General features: G+C 38.1%; 1 protein-coding gene across 2 annotated transcripts; it reads right to left on the bottom strand.

Annotated features, from left to right (window-relative positions):
- Nucleotides 1–30: 30 nt before the first annotated feature.
- On the bottom strand, nucleotides 31–14,834 carry LOC121383270 (nmrA-like family domain-containing protein 1). 2 transcript variants are annotated; one of them, XM_041513184.1, is made up of 4 exons: nucleotides 14,727–14,834; nucleotides 5,754–6,285; nucleotides 2,471–2,664; nucleotides 31–1,281 (listed from the first exon to the last, which is right to left on the bottom strand). In XM_041513184.1, exons 2-4 carry the CDS (start codon nucleotides 6,274–6,276, stop codon nucleotides 1,093–1,095), a joined length of 906 nt encoding a protein of 301 aa, XP_041369118.1. In that variant the 5' UTR covers nucleotides 6,277–6,285; nucleotides 14,727–14,834; the 3' UTR covers nucleotides 31–1,092. The 2 variants fall into 2 exon arrangements, with proteins under 2 accessions (XP_041369118.1, XP_041369119.1); XM_041513185.1 differs by lacking the exon at nucleotides 14,727–14,834 and adding an exon at nucleotides 9,649–9,718.
- Nucleotides 14,835–15,364: the final 530 nt, after the last annotated feature.

Raw genomic sequence — 15,364 nt, forward strand, 5'->3', positions numbered from 1 at the left:
GATGACGAATGACAAACAGCATTATACGTAACTATTATAAGTTTTATTTGTTCTATTGTATAATAGTTTGTACTTTGGTTAAACATTTGCAGTATATATATTGATGCAATATATACCACAATATGTGACCAAATGAGAATAGCATTTCTCCAAAGTTCTTGTGTACATAATAAAGCAATTTCAAATATCTTTAGCTAATATTCTTTCAAAGCAATACTGATAGCAAAACTATAACGTTTTATGTCATTTGTAGCAAAATAGAGTTATGTCATTTGCATTAAAGATAACATTCTCAAACAAAGCAGGTAGGCACAAAATAACATTGTAATACTGCTTTAATACTGACATGGTGTTAACTTTAACAAATCAGGCAAGTATCATGTATGCAGATGGGGGGTGGGTTGGAGGTTGAAACCCCTCTACTCCAAACGAATTGTCTTTTTTTGCCAGTGTATTTTCTGGGGGATGATGACGTGACCACCCCTAAAACGTTTGCTCATCACAATCTAGACCAATCTCCTGCAAAATGTCCTGCACACCATTATGTTTATTCAAATTTCAGAAGTTCTGGGTAATCCAAGATAACAACATTGACAATGACAACAATAATACCGCAACATTTCAGATCATACTTAAAAATTAGTATCATAGTAAATATGTATAAGAATATTATATCAGCTTAGTTTAATTGGTTGTTTGCCAAGTGAAAATTAAAGTTTGGTTTGACGTACATTTTTTATAGTAAATTTGCTGGAAAGCTACTTTAAGAATTAGTATGTTTAGTCCACCTTTATTTATTAATTTTTTATTTGGTTTCAATATATATATAATTATATTATTTGCTATACATTTTAAAAAATTCATAAAAAGACATTACCAACTGATAATAAAAAAAAAAAATTCTGGCTTAAAATATTAACATTGAATATTTTTGTTGAAGTCATTGTTGTTATCACTGTGTTGGACAATGACGTCTTTTCTTTAGTGTTAACTTTATTGTTATCGGGCATACTATTCACTCAGAAATTCACAAATCACAGGACATTGTGTAGAACTTCATCATTTTCATCTGCTTATTCCTCAAACCGCAGATCATAGGACGTTGTGTAGAGTATCAGCATTTTCTCTTGCCCATTCCTCAAAGGATTTCATCTGTGGATGGATCATTTTGGTGTGGTGGATGTTGAAGATCTGGTCCACTCTCATGCGGAAGGTGAACAGGTTCGCCCAGTCGCTCACTCCAGGGAAGTCTTTCTTGTTTCTGTAGTCGTTCACTGTCAGCTGAAACAGTAAAAGCAATGGTTCTTAATTTTTGATTTCTAATGTAAAATAAATATGTTTTAAGGTATCTATCATGTAAACAGAAAGGGATGGTAGTTTTAAACTTATAGGGCCGAATTTACGAAGCCTGTTTTGTTAAATGCAGGTGTTTAAGCATTGTAAATGTAAGTTCTTGTAGACATAAACAGGCTTTGTAAATTCGGCTCATATTATTTCTCATTTCTATTACAGTAGCGAGAAATATGACCTCGTTAAATACATCAGTATTTATACTTGTATAACCATTTGTCCTGTATAATTTGGGGAGGTTTAGTTATCTACATTTTCACGAGCATCCAAAGGGGTTTGGGAAAAAAAAAGGTTTGAAATTATTAATGTCTTAGAGGAGAGGGATATGGGATTGGGAAGGGTTACACAATTTATGAGAAAGAAATGATGTATTCAGGGCTTTTTAATTTTTTTTATAAAATCCATTAATTTTGGGATCAGTGATTTAAAATATTTACCAGCCACAATTAAAAATTCACTAGCCGTACTTTATTTTATTAATACAATTTTATTAAATAATAGTAATAATCAGATATGCCGCCTAAAGAGGGAGATAAAACTTAAAAATACTAAGATTGGGGGGTTGGAGTGGGGGCAGGATATACTAAATAAACTTAACTACAACATTCACTGACCATCGGGCATGGCAGTAGTAGTTATTTAGTAGCCAACATTGGATATCACTAGCCATGGGAGTGGGGCTACCATAATCTAGAAGCCCTGTATATTTGTCAAGAGTTATGTATAAATGTTTGCAAAGACACTATAATCTCATCTCTATTCGTCAAGTAAATGCTGCCATTCGTGGCCAATTCTGAATAGACGGTTTTTGTTTAGTATGAATTACATATAACGAAACAAAACCAACATGCAAAGAGACCCCCCCCCCCCCTCCCCACGTTTAAATTTCGGCAGAGAGCGTGCGTGTGCGCGCATGTGTGTGTGTGTGTGTGTGTGTAATTTTGATCTCTTTTGATAAGTGAAATATATTTGGAGTTGCTCTTGCAAAACAAATTGTGGATCTAAAAGAAAAAAAATTCATACATAACCGAACTGTTGAACGGTGCCCACTGTTAATACCAAGAATTCATAAAGAGTAGCACGACACCCGAGGGACACCATCTGTTTACTGTTCACTTACTGGTTTATCCGCGAACGTCTTCGGTCTGAGCACTTGTGTCAGTATGGCGGCAACATCCCGGATTGTGAGGACGTCCCCGCAGATACCGATCGTTTTGTCGATGAACGTCTGCCAGTTGTTAAAGATCTGCCTCACCACCACTCCCATGTCGTCCAGCGCGATCAGGTGCATTGGGGTCGTTCCCATGGGAATTTCTAGGGAAATAATTAGTTTATAGATATGACCATAAGTATATGAGACGAGTTGCCGCCCCCCCCCCCCCCCCCCCCCCCCGTGCTGGAGAAAATCCATAAATTCTACCCACAATATTACTATTGGATGTAACCCTGGTAAAATATGCGAAGTGACTTGTTTTCAACCCTATATAGTGGTTTCATCGTAATGCTAATATGAATAAATGTTGTTATCCAGATTTGGGCATTTTCATTTAATTCGGGCAAAAATCTCCCTAAAACATGGGAACCCGTACGCCTATAGATATGACAAAGTAAGTTAAGATAAACGATCGTGTTCATCATCTAGATGGACATACGTAACACTGCAATATATTTTAGAAAAGCCCCACGACTGGTATATCAAAGGCCGTGGTATGTGCTGTCTTGTCTGGGAAACTGCATATAAAAAATCCCTTATTGCTGCTTATGGAACAATGTAACGTGTTCTTTGAAGACTACAAAATCAAAATTACCGAATGTTTGACATCCAATAGCCGATGATTAATACATCAATATGCTCCAGTGGTGGTGTTCAACAAAACAATCTTTAACTTTATTTCAGGAACAAATAGTACAGCCATTTGCTTACTACGATGTGGTAGTGTTACTGAAGATTGATTGATCCGGATTAGATGGATAGAGATATTGTATGCATTGACCGATCTATTATTGATTTATTTACTATTAATTTAATCCGTCTTGGTAGTTTACAGTCATTCACTTTACATCTATTCCCAGTTGGCCATAACCTCGAATCATTTGGGTAACTGGGGAGTAATTATGATGATTGTGGCTAAATGTCCAATAACGCAAAATGGAACGAGTGCGAGTTTTGACGGCACCTCGGCATGGTTTCAAATCGACTTGTATTGTCATTGTTAAACTTTGTTCAAGGCTAATAAAAGGACTATCCTGAATTAGTAGCCACCACAAAGTATTTTTGACCAATTATATCTTTGTCTCCTCTTGACGAAGTCAAAATGCTTTCAATGGCGACATCGTCAATTCTTACGTTAACTTGAATGTTAAGTTTTCGCATTTACCAACAGTTATCCCAGTGTTTGTATTAGGTTATTACGACTTTCAGATGCAGTAATTTTATACATATATTTTTTTTCTGTTTTCCATTCTCGTTTAAAATGAAATAATTTGATCAAGGAGAACCAGAAATGTGTTTATCTATATGTCTTATAATTGAGAGAGAGAGAGAGAGAGAGAGAGAGAGAGAGAGAGATTATTATTAAATTTTTTTACTGCAGCTGAAAGTCATAATAACCTAATACAAACACTGGGATAACTAGGTAAATGCGAAAACTTAACATTTCAAAAGAAAGAGAGGGAGGAGCACGCACACAAAGAAAAAGAGGGAAGGAGAGATATGGGGGGGGGGGGGGGGGAGAAACAGATACACACGGGGGGGGGGGGGTGAAAGTGATTTATGTCTTACGCTGTCTAATTTGATGGCAATAAACTCGGGACAATCACTTTAAAGAAAGAGGTCGCTGAATCACCAATCGTGCACAACGTAGAATGGGGAATTATGAAACCGCACGATGGGTTCACAGAGTTGATCAGTCCTACGACCCATTGCTCCTGGGGCCATCACACTAATCACTGAATTACATCTCTGTTCCAGTCAAACGGAACCACGCTGATAATAAGTGTACTGTTCCCGGAAGCCTGGTTATCTCCGATGGCGTTCAACAACTTTTATAGTACATACATTTCATTCTGGTTGATTTGTCGTGCCGGACGAAATGACCATTACTAATACATACACATGTAATTACTTTGAAGGTCTGGGCCCAATTTCACGAAACATCGTAAGCCTAGTTTTGTACGTAAACGTAAATCTACGACTGAACCACTATTTTTATTACTATTATAGTGCAAATACAGTTAAAAGTACACATATTTAATTTTCTTTTGTCCTAAAAATGCTCAATCTTCTGTAATGATGTAATTTTCGGAATCAAACAAGTGTAAATGTATGCCCGGTGTAACTGCTACTCGCAGACGTAAACTTACAATGTTTTGTGAAATAGGCCCCTGTGTTCCTATAACAGTAGCGTACGATGCTCCTGGCTGAAAAGTAACTTGTCTTGCATATCCAATGGAACATTCATCTATGTATATTTGATGCGTTCTTTCGTGGTTGATATTAAAGGGACATTCCTGAGTTTGCTGCACTTTTTAAGATGTTATGGACTAACAAAGACTTTTTAACGATTGTAATTACACATCAAATATATTTTTCTGCGTAAAATAGTAGCTGTATATTAAACGTGTTTCTGATCGTTCTAATATTTGTACTAGGTTAAATTTCATTTTATTTCCAAACTTATTTGAAGACAAAATCCAGTTTGGGCTTCTTACAAATATTAAGACGATCAGAAACACATTTAATATACAGACACTAATATTCTAAACCAGAAAATACATTTAATATGTAAGTTTAATCGTAGAAATATTTTATTACTCGGAATCATCTTACAATGCAGCAAACTCAGGAATGTCCCTTTAACAGAAGCTGAATACTGGTGTGAAAAGACTGTCCCGCCCCTTACTTTGGATGATGTTGTGGTTTTGTAACTAGTTTTTAGAAATGCATCACATTGAGTCATCGGGATGTCTGGATCACATTGAGTCATCGGGATGTCTGGATCACATTGAGTCATTAAACATAAAGCCATTGAACATAAGATATAAAATAGACAAATTATTATTTTATTATTATTTAAAAATAGTAAATTTTGTGGGTGAATGTTAAACATTATTTTATACAATATTTTGTTCATATGCAAATTACGTTTTCTGCCAGTTCGCACGTGTACCCTCTAGCGCTGGTCAGTCTAATAGCAATATATAAACAGACCAGCGATAGAGGACACTTTCCTGTCATGGACGGAGGAGCCGGCCATGGCCGGCTCTTGTGCCCACGACAGGCGTGCGCTACAACATCTTGTTCTGAATATGCACGTAAAACCCTATGACCTGACCTGACCAGAGGACACCCGAGAGCTTGTTTGATACCAATTAAATAGCAGTTAGGTCTATAAATACCTTACCAAGAATATATTTATTGTTGTCGATCTTTTCTGGTTTAAACAGTCCCATGAACTGCTCGTAATAGCACGGAACCATGACACAAGTGAGGGGTAAGTCAAGGTCGTGCATGTACGTCTCGATTTCGGCCTTGGCATCCATGTGACGCGTTTGTAGACCCAGGACACGTGATGACCGCTGCGTACTAAACACCACGCTGCCAACGCGCATTGCTTTGCACGCGTCTGCAATCTGTCGCCCTTCGTGTACTTCCATTTCAAAACTGTTTTGTTTGCCGAAGTCTGTGTGCGTGACAATGAAGCACCCGTCCGCCCCAGACAAGGCATCTCTGACACTGGCGGGGTTGGAAGTATTACACTGGACCAGTTCAACACCCAAGCTTTTTAGTTTGTCTGCCTTCTGAGTATTGACGTCTCGTGTCACTGCTCGCACGTGCAGATCCGGGTCTTTGCTGAGTGCACGAGCTACGGCACCGCCCTGTGCTCCGGTGGCACAAAACACTGTTATAATCTTTTTGTCAGACATGTTGGATTCCTGAAATAATAATAATCATCTTTATTATAATAATTATTATTATGATAATGATGACATAGAGTAGGCTACTGTAGCCAATGCGTGGCCTTTAAATACAGTTTATTTTAGAACGAGCGAAAAAACGATGGAATTTTAAATGAGTCGGAAGACAAATTTATTACATCTAACGGCCACAAGTGAAGTGAGCGGATGAAAGAATGAATGTTTGACGACACCCCAGCACAAAAATACACATCATCAATTGGGTGTCACAAAAGATAAGTATATGTGTAGTATTCTGGTTCTTAAATATTCTAAAAAATCAGGTTTCAAAAACATTGGCACGTCCTTTCCAAGGAAAATCTACTTAAACGGTGGAGCTTGGCAGCTTGCAGTATCCTGTGAGCGTTAGTGGAACTCCGTTTCGGTAAGTGTTAGTTTCATTGAACATTTTGAGTTTGAACTGTAAATTATTACCAAGAAGCAGTCAGTTGGATGTCTTTAACTGGACATTGATCTTATGTGGGATATCGTCTTGTGATACCATAAATCTCACAAACTTTAAATTACGGGTGTACATTATTGTGCCAAGATAAATAAACTATTCTAGTATTTACCTTTGTAGTGAACACTAAGTCATGAACGAAATCGCACGAACAACCGGCCTGTAAAACCCAAAGGTAATCGAGCATTGTTCGGAAAGTCATATAGGTATAGAGTTCTCCGCGGAAAGTACCATGAGGCCAAAACAAACTCGTATAAAACTATAGAAAATAAGCTAAGACTAATAAATGCAAGTAAATCATACAAAAAAGTGTTTAATGAGAGAACAGTCTTCAAACAAATTTATTATTGAAAAGCAAATGTATCAACTAAGAACTTCCAAAAGGCGTTTGGTTTAATTTCTAGGACTTGCCTATGGCAAAAACGTTTAGAACAATACAAATGAAACAAAAAAATCAAAATTATTTACCAAATGTAGCAAGGAATAAAATCTTGTATTTGTACAAAAAGTGGAACCTCAGAACTATTCCCATGTAACATTGGAGTCCGTCAAGGAGAAAATTTGCCATAACTATAATTGAGTATCCCTGGCTACGGATGACATAGAATCGTTTTGTTAAATGGCCCTGTACTTTGTATGCCTTTTATATGCCGACGATACTGCGCTTCTTGCAACAAGAAAGAAAGAAATGTTTTATTTAACGACGCACTCAACACATTTTATTTACGGTTATATGGCGTCAGACATATGGTTAAAGACCACATAGTTTTTGAGAGGAAACCCGCTGTCGCCACTTCATGGGCTACTCTTTCCGATTAACAGCAAGGGATCTTTTATTTGCGCTTTCCACAGCTAGGATAGCACAAACCATGTTTAACCAGTTATGGATCACTGGTCGGTGCAAGTGGTTTACACCTACCCATTGAGCCTTGTGGAGCACTCACTCGGGGTTTGGAGTCGGTATCTGGATTAAAAAGCCCATGCCTCGACTGGGATCCGAACCCAGTACCTACCAGCCTGTTGACCGATGGCCTAACCACGACGCCACCGAGGCCGGTCAATGCCTGCGATCTACAGCAATTCCTAAATATGTTCAATAACAAATGGAAACTTTAAAGTCAATGCAAATAAAACTAAAATAATACTCTTTAATGGAAGCGGAAATGACCACAAGAAAGTATTTAAACTCGGAAATCATGAGCTAGAAGATGTAAAAGTATACAAATATTTAGGTTTAACTTTTACCAAACTAAACAAATTTAATGTAACCAAAAAATCACTGGCATAAAAGGCGACGAAAGCAGGACTCTATGGTAGGCCTACTTCCGATTCTATTATACGGGTGTGAAATATGGGGTTATGAAAATATTGACATTATTGAAAATATTCATATACAATTCTTGAGACATACAAACCCGTGAAAAAAGGAACATCACTGTTCATGTTATACGAAGAACTAGGATGAAAACCTGTAAAATTTATCATCCAACAAAGAATTATAAGTTTTTGGGCCCGAACTATTTTAGACAAACGTACGAAATCCTCGTTTTTATTATATCAACTAGTGCTACACGACTCATTCCTAAATGGATATAACTATAAAATTATGGATGAAACACGTGGATGATATATTCAATCACCTAGGTATGACTGATACATGGCTGTCAGTGAGCTTCTCTTCAATAAATCAACTTCTTAACGCGTTAAATTAAGACAAAATGATCAGTATCTACAACAGTGAGATGGTGAAATATCATTATCATCAAGAGGTAAAACATACGCTATTTTTAAAGATAGTCTTAATTTTGGAAAATATTATATTTTACTACCACAAAAATCCTGGACAACTTTACTAAAATTCAGAATAGCCAACTATTACCAATTGAAACAGGACCCTGGGACAACATTCCATTAGAATATAGAACATGCATATTATGTAACAATAACGATATCGGAGACGAATTTCACTATGTAATCACATGCATTTTTTTTCGCAAACACTCGTAAATCATTGTTGAAGCCATATTATATTAAACCCAGTATGATGGAATTTAAGCAGTTAACGACGAATAACAATTGAGTATTCTCAAGAAATTGTGCAAATTAATAAAAGAAATCACTGACAAATGTCATAAGCCCTAAAAGAACAGTAGCCTATACCCAAATACATGTGTTGTATTTTTCATTATTATCACTAGTTATTTATATGTTATCAGGGCCGTAGCTAGGATTTTTTGTTTGGGGGGGGGGGGGGGGGGGGGGGGGGGGGGGGGGGGCAACTGAGTAGTTAATAGTCTAAAACTCCTTTCTTTAACTTTCTATAATGCTTAACGAATTTTTTTTCCCCCCCCCCCCCCCCCCGCTAGCTACGGCCCTGGTTATGTATTTATGAGTGTGCGGACGTGTTTGTATTTGTTACACACACACACACACACACACACACACACACACACACACACACACACACAATGGCAATTTACAATTTATATTTATGATGTCATACAATAATGGTGACATCGAAATTCTTAACCATGTATTAACATTTATTGACGGCTGTATTTCTAAACGTAAAATTCTTGTTCCAGCTGTCAGTGAGGCAGTGATTTAATTTAATTATTTCCAAGTACTTTAACCATTTTATTTTTATAATATACTTTATTATTACATAAATATTCCTATAAATATAATACACATTTTGTGTCTCCGTCTGGCCTGTGCATTAATATTGTTATTATTATTAATTTTTGTTGTTGTTATTGATGTTGTGTTTGTTTTTATCTGTTTGCTGACACCAGTATGTTTGGTAATATGCAATAAATTGAATTGAATTGAATTGAATATTTGGTCTTTCGTGAGTGACCATTAGTTAAATATCTTACATATCCAAAGTCGGACAATTTCGTGAAATTCGGAAAATGGGAGCCCGTATGCCTTTCAATGGCATTTCGACGTTTCCAGTTAAGTTACGAAAATGGCCGGAAACGTTATTATAAAAACGTCGACAGTCCTTTGACGTGACGTCAACAATGCTTTTACGTTTTTAAATATGCTTATTGATCTCAAAGCGATACTACGCATATTTTTCTGACTATTGTTTTAACTTCTGAAATGTGTGGACAGAATCGCTGTTTGTCATTTAATAATCATATTTATGTTAAATTTGTTTAAGTATTAAATATCTGGACATGATCTAATCCTACCTATGACGACAGCTAACTATTGTGCGGCTGTGCCTGTCCTGTTGCAATATTTTCAACAAGTGTTGAGTGGATAGGCCTATATCAATAGAGGTAAGTGTTTGATTGATTGTTTATCAGGACCGTTGAAGTTTAAGTTCGTAGGCATTGGCGTAGCGAGGGTTTTATATTGAGGGGCCACCCACATTGCGTGCGTGCGTGTGTGCGTGCGTGCGTGCGTGTATGTGTGACTGCGACTGAAGAGGGCCATACCCCAATGCATATTTATAACTGTACAAGAAATATTCGCGAAGTTAATTCAGTTAAGTTCAATTCAGTTTATTTCATTAATTTAATCGTAAGAACTGCCTACAAAATTCGAAGTGCCTTGAAAAATTCAGTGTTTAGCCAATAAACATAATGCATTTATTGGTTTTTAGTGGGGAACTTGTTTACAATGGTTAATTGATGTTTCTGTGGAAGATTACCACACACACACACACACACACACACACACACACACATACATATATATATATATATATATATATATATATATATATATATATATACTTTTGAATATAATATAATATTAGTAGGAGCCCCTTTGAAGCATTGCACCTCCTCCCTAGAAAAATACTGCATCCGCCCCTGCCTGTTGTGACAATATATTTAAAAAGTACAATATTACTACCTCCCACCTATTCCCACTCGCCACCTTCACATCCCCGTGACCCCTGCTCGATTTGACACTGAATCCACCACTGGCCTATATTTCGGACATTTTAGATACATTCGGGCAAAAATCAGTCTGCAACCCCCCCTTCCCCTCTAAACATTGGAGCTCGTATGCTTATTATTGTCTAGAATCTGTTCGGTTTATTATTTCATTTCATTTCAACTTATTTTCGTTCTTATATTAAGGTCCAATTAAGGTTCAAGCACGATGTCCTGGGCACACACGTCAGCTATCTGAGCTGTCTGTCCAGGACAGTGGGTTAGTTGTTAGTGATTAGTGAGAGAGAAGAGGGTGTAGTGGTCTTACACCTACCCACTGAGTCGCTAAACCTCGCGTTGGGTGGGAGCTGGTACCGGGCTGCGAACCCTGTACCTACCATCCTTATGTCCGATGGCTTAACCACGACACCACCGAGGCCGGTATTTCTTTATTAAAACCTGGGGCGGGATTTAGCTCAGTCAGTTGAGTGCTCGCTTGAGGTGCTTGCGTCCCAGGATAGAACCACCTCGGTGGATCCATTCAACTGATTTTTTTCTCTCGTTTCAACCAGTGCACTACAACTGGTCAAAGGCCCTGGTATGTGTTTTTCTGTCTGTGGTAAAGTGTATATATATATATATATATATATAAAAGATCCCTTGCTGCATTAGGAAAAATGTAGCGGGTTTCCACTGATGACTACGAGTCAGAATTACAAAATATTTGACATCCAATAGCCGATAATTTAATCAATGTACTCTAGTGGTGTCGTTAAACAAAACAAACTTTAACTTTATTAAAACCTATTAATACATTAAAAACATTAATTGTTTTAAGTAGGTAAAAATGTATCTTAAGCAAACAAGTAAATTTTGTTTTGTTTAACGACACCATTAGAGCACATTGATTTATTAATCATCGGCTATTGGATATCAAACATTTGGTAATTCTGACATATAGTCTTAGAGGAAACCCGCTACATTTTTCCATTAGTAGAAAGGCATTTTTATATGCACCATCCCACATGCAGGATAGCACATACCACGGCCTTTAATATACCAGTCGTGGTGCACTGGCTGGAACGAGAAATAGCCCAATGGGCCCACCAACGGGCGAGCGCTTTACCACTGGGCTACGAAGCAAACGACACACTGCAAAACTTGACAAGTTCATAGCAACTGCATTGATGATTACTGAACCAAAGCAACTACCAACGTGTGTGCCATTATTCGAAGTGTGCGTGCTTATGCATTAAATAACTGAATTCCAGTGGGAGCCACTAATGGACGTATTATGTGAATGCAGTGAGCGTAACACCAATATGCACTGGTTTACTGGTAAGTAAATTAATACTCGAAAGCCAGTATATATTGTAATCTCCGCAGTAATAGCGTAACATAGTGTGAAACGGTGGTCACAGGCGAATCCAATTAATTTCTTTTTCACCATCGTAGTCAGTGCGGTGATTATGTACAGTTCAAATGAATATTGTTGGGTGTGAAATTATCATAGAATTACGTGCACATATATTAAAGGTTCTTAACCTCTTGCAACACCGTGTGGAATTTCTGTCTAAAATTTACATATTAGCCTGATATTAAGAAAAAAAGAAGAAGAAAGAAATGTTTTATTTAACGACGCACTCAACACATTTTATTACGGCTATATGACGTCAGACATATGGTTAATGACCACACCGATATTGAGAGAGGAAACACGCTGTCTCCACTTTACGGGCTACTCCTTTTTGATTAGCAGCAAGGGATCTTTTATATGAACCATCCCACAGACAGGGTAGTACATACCACGGCCTTTGATATACCAGTCGTGGTGCACTAGCTGGAACGAGAAATAGCCCAATGGGCCCACCCATCGATCTCACACCGACCGAGAGCTGTACCACTGGGCTACGTCCCGACGTATTAGCCTGATATGTGCAGTTTATTTCTGGGTGTACACTAGTAAACACAGATACATTGATCCGGCACTTCACAACCCAATCTGGAGACGAGTAATCGGTAAGTGATTTATGTGCGAAATCAGGGGCGGGACGTAGCCTAGTGGTAAAGCGCTCGCTTGATGCGCGGTCGGTTTGGGATCGATCCTTGTCGGTGGGCTCATTTGGGTTGTTTTTCGTTCCAGCCAGCGCACCACGACTGGTATATCAAAGGCCGTGGTATGTGCTATCCTGTCTGTGGGATGGCGTATATAAAAGATCCCTTGCTACTAATGTAGCGCGTTTCCTCTCTATGACTGTCAAAAATTACCAAATGTTTGACATCCAATAGCCAATGATTAATAAATCAATGTGCTCTAGTGGTGTCGTTAAACAATGACAGTTATGTTCGAAATCATTTAGTGTTCTGAATTGTCACACTGGGCTCCGTTTCACGAAGCGATCTTAGCGCTAAGATCACCTTAAGTGCATAAAGTAGTTATTATATGTACTTATGGTGATCTTCGGGATCCTGGACATATTTTTAAAAGTGTCTTGCGAAAACTCAGTATCATCAAAATGTTTCCGCACGACAAACTGTCAAATCAAGACACTGTCTTCAAAGGATAGTTAAATTAACCCTGAGATAGTCTTATTTTCTTCGTAATTATTTTTGCATAAATACAAAATAAACTTTAGAATTGATTATATATGGATATTTTGGGTGTCTGGTTGATCTAAATCAAACTTCAACGTTATGTTTTCTATTATTTGTACATATTCAGTCATTAGTTCTAAAAATTTCTGTTGACCTCTGATTAAGCTAACTATAACGTTTAACGTTTAAAGTGGTTTAACGTGTCCGTATACCATTATGGTTTTGAACACGCCTATCCCGAGTTCGGCCTCCAATAGGATCTGGGGTCTGACTTGGGACAGGGATTTCCTAACTACTACAGACAATTTAGAAAGTTAGAATATTAAAGCCAAAATGGTAATAGGGTGGGGGTGGGGTGGAGGGGGGATGGAGATTAATAAATTTTGGCTGCGCCCTTAAAACAAAATTTACCTATAAACTACTTAAAATAATAAAATAATAATAAAATAATGTAATATTAACATTTTCTTTATTAAAAATAAATATAATTTAAGTCCCTGGGAGGTTAGGAGGAAAGGTTGGCCAAAGCCCACGGGAAAGTTGGTTAATAAAGTTTAAAGAGGAAAAATTACCAATCATATTTTGAACGTTGGTGTGACCAAATGGAAGCCGGGGGGGGGGGGGGGGGGGGGGGGGGGGGGGGGGGGGGGGGGGGTGGGGGGGGAGGGGGGGGGGGGGGGGGGGGGGGGGGGGGGGGGGGGGGGGGGGGGGGGGGGGGGGGGGGGGGGGGGGGGGGGGGTGGGGGGGGGGGGGTTGGGGGGGGGGGGGGGGGGGGGGGGGGGGGGGGGGGGGGGGGGCAGACCCTACACAAAACCTAAGGCCAAACCGCCTACACCCTGTATATGTCATATGCGTAGGCCTATAATTATACTCTAAGACTGTGTGTAATATAATTGTTATCTACGATATTTTTATAGACGGTAGACCTGAAGACTAAAGATTGTCGGTGAAATTCCATCTTATGCCATCTTATCAATTAATTCAAACACTTTATTTTCACTCCCACCAGAAACGGATCCAAGGGGTTCCCGGGGACCCGTCCCCCATAAACGTTCCAAACGCCCCCTTTCTTTTTATTGCAAATATATTAAAAACGGGAAAATTTGTTGGAATTTGTTTTATTGATACTTCATATATTGACAAGATGGACCGTGTGCTTATTTCCCGTTATCTCCCCTCCCCCGCAAAATATTTCCTGGATCCGCCCCTGCGCACCCTTCCCGTCCTCAAAACACGGATTTTAAAAATATATATCTTTGAACAACGAAGTTGAATGATCGACTGCTACATTATATTTTTCTCTGCCACATTGTTTGGATCGAAACATAAATCTATATAACGGAAATATTGTTTGCATAAATGTGTCTGCACCAACACCTACATCGAACACATACAAAGTACATTCTCCTACACTGCTAATTAGTATCGCGGGCATCTTGATTAATATTAATTATAATAGAATAACTCACTCAATATGACCGGTTCCTTGTCTTCTTTTCACCAATGATCCAGACACTGTACTCTCACAACACGGCAGTGATAGATCAAATAGCAGTATCTAGCGACGCTTGTCGTCGCCAAGGAGTCTATGATTATGAATGGGCAGGTTGAGACTCGGCTAACTCGGGATTAACCGATTCTGTGCACAGAGATTAGACACACACGTAGGGGTAAGGGCGGTTCCATTACACTAACCTGGAGAAGCGAGAGAGGTTTTTTTCTTCTTCTTTTTTCTACTTTTTTAAAAAATGTGCTTACTCACGCCAGTCCCAGTTCCACAAATATACAAATATGGATTTACAGACAAAAGGAAGGCTATTGACAGACACACACTCACACACACACACACACACACACTCTCTCTCTCTCTCTCTCTCTCTCTCTCTCTCTCTCTCTCTCTCTCTCTCTCTCGCTCTCTCACACACACACACACACAAATAATAATAAATAAACAATATCAATTAATAAATAACCAATATAAATAAATAAATAAATAAATACATAAATTAAAATAATAATAATAATAATAATAATAAAATAAAATATAAAATAAACTGAGTAGTTAAAAGCACATTTAATTACAGTATATGAAATGACGATATTTTGT

This window comes from Gigantopelta aegis, chromosome 10 (assembly GCF_016097555.1).
Source record: "Gigantopelta aegis isolate Gae_Host chromosome 10, Gae_host_genome, whole genome shotgun sequence".
Lineage (NCBI taxonomy): Eukaryota > Metazoa > Mollusca > Gastropoda > Neomphalida > Peltospiridae > Gigantopelta > Gigantopelta aegis.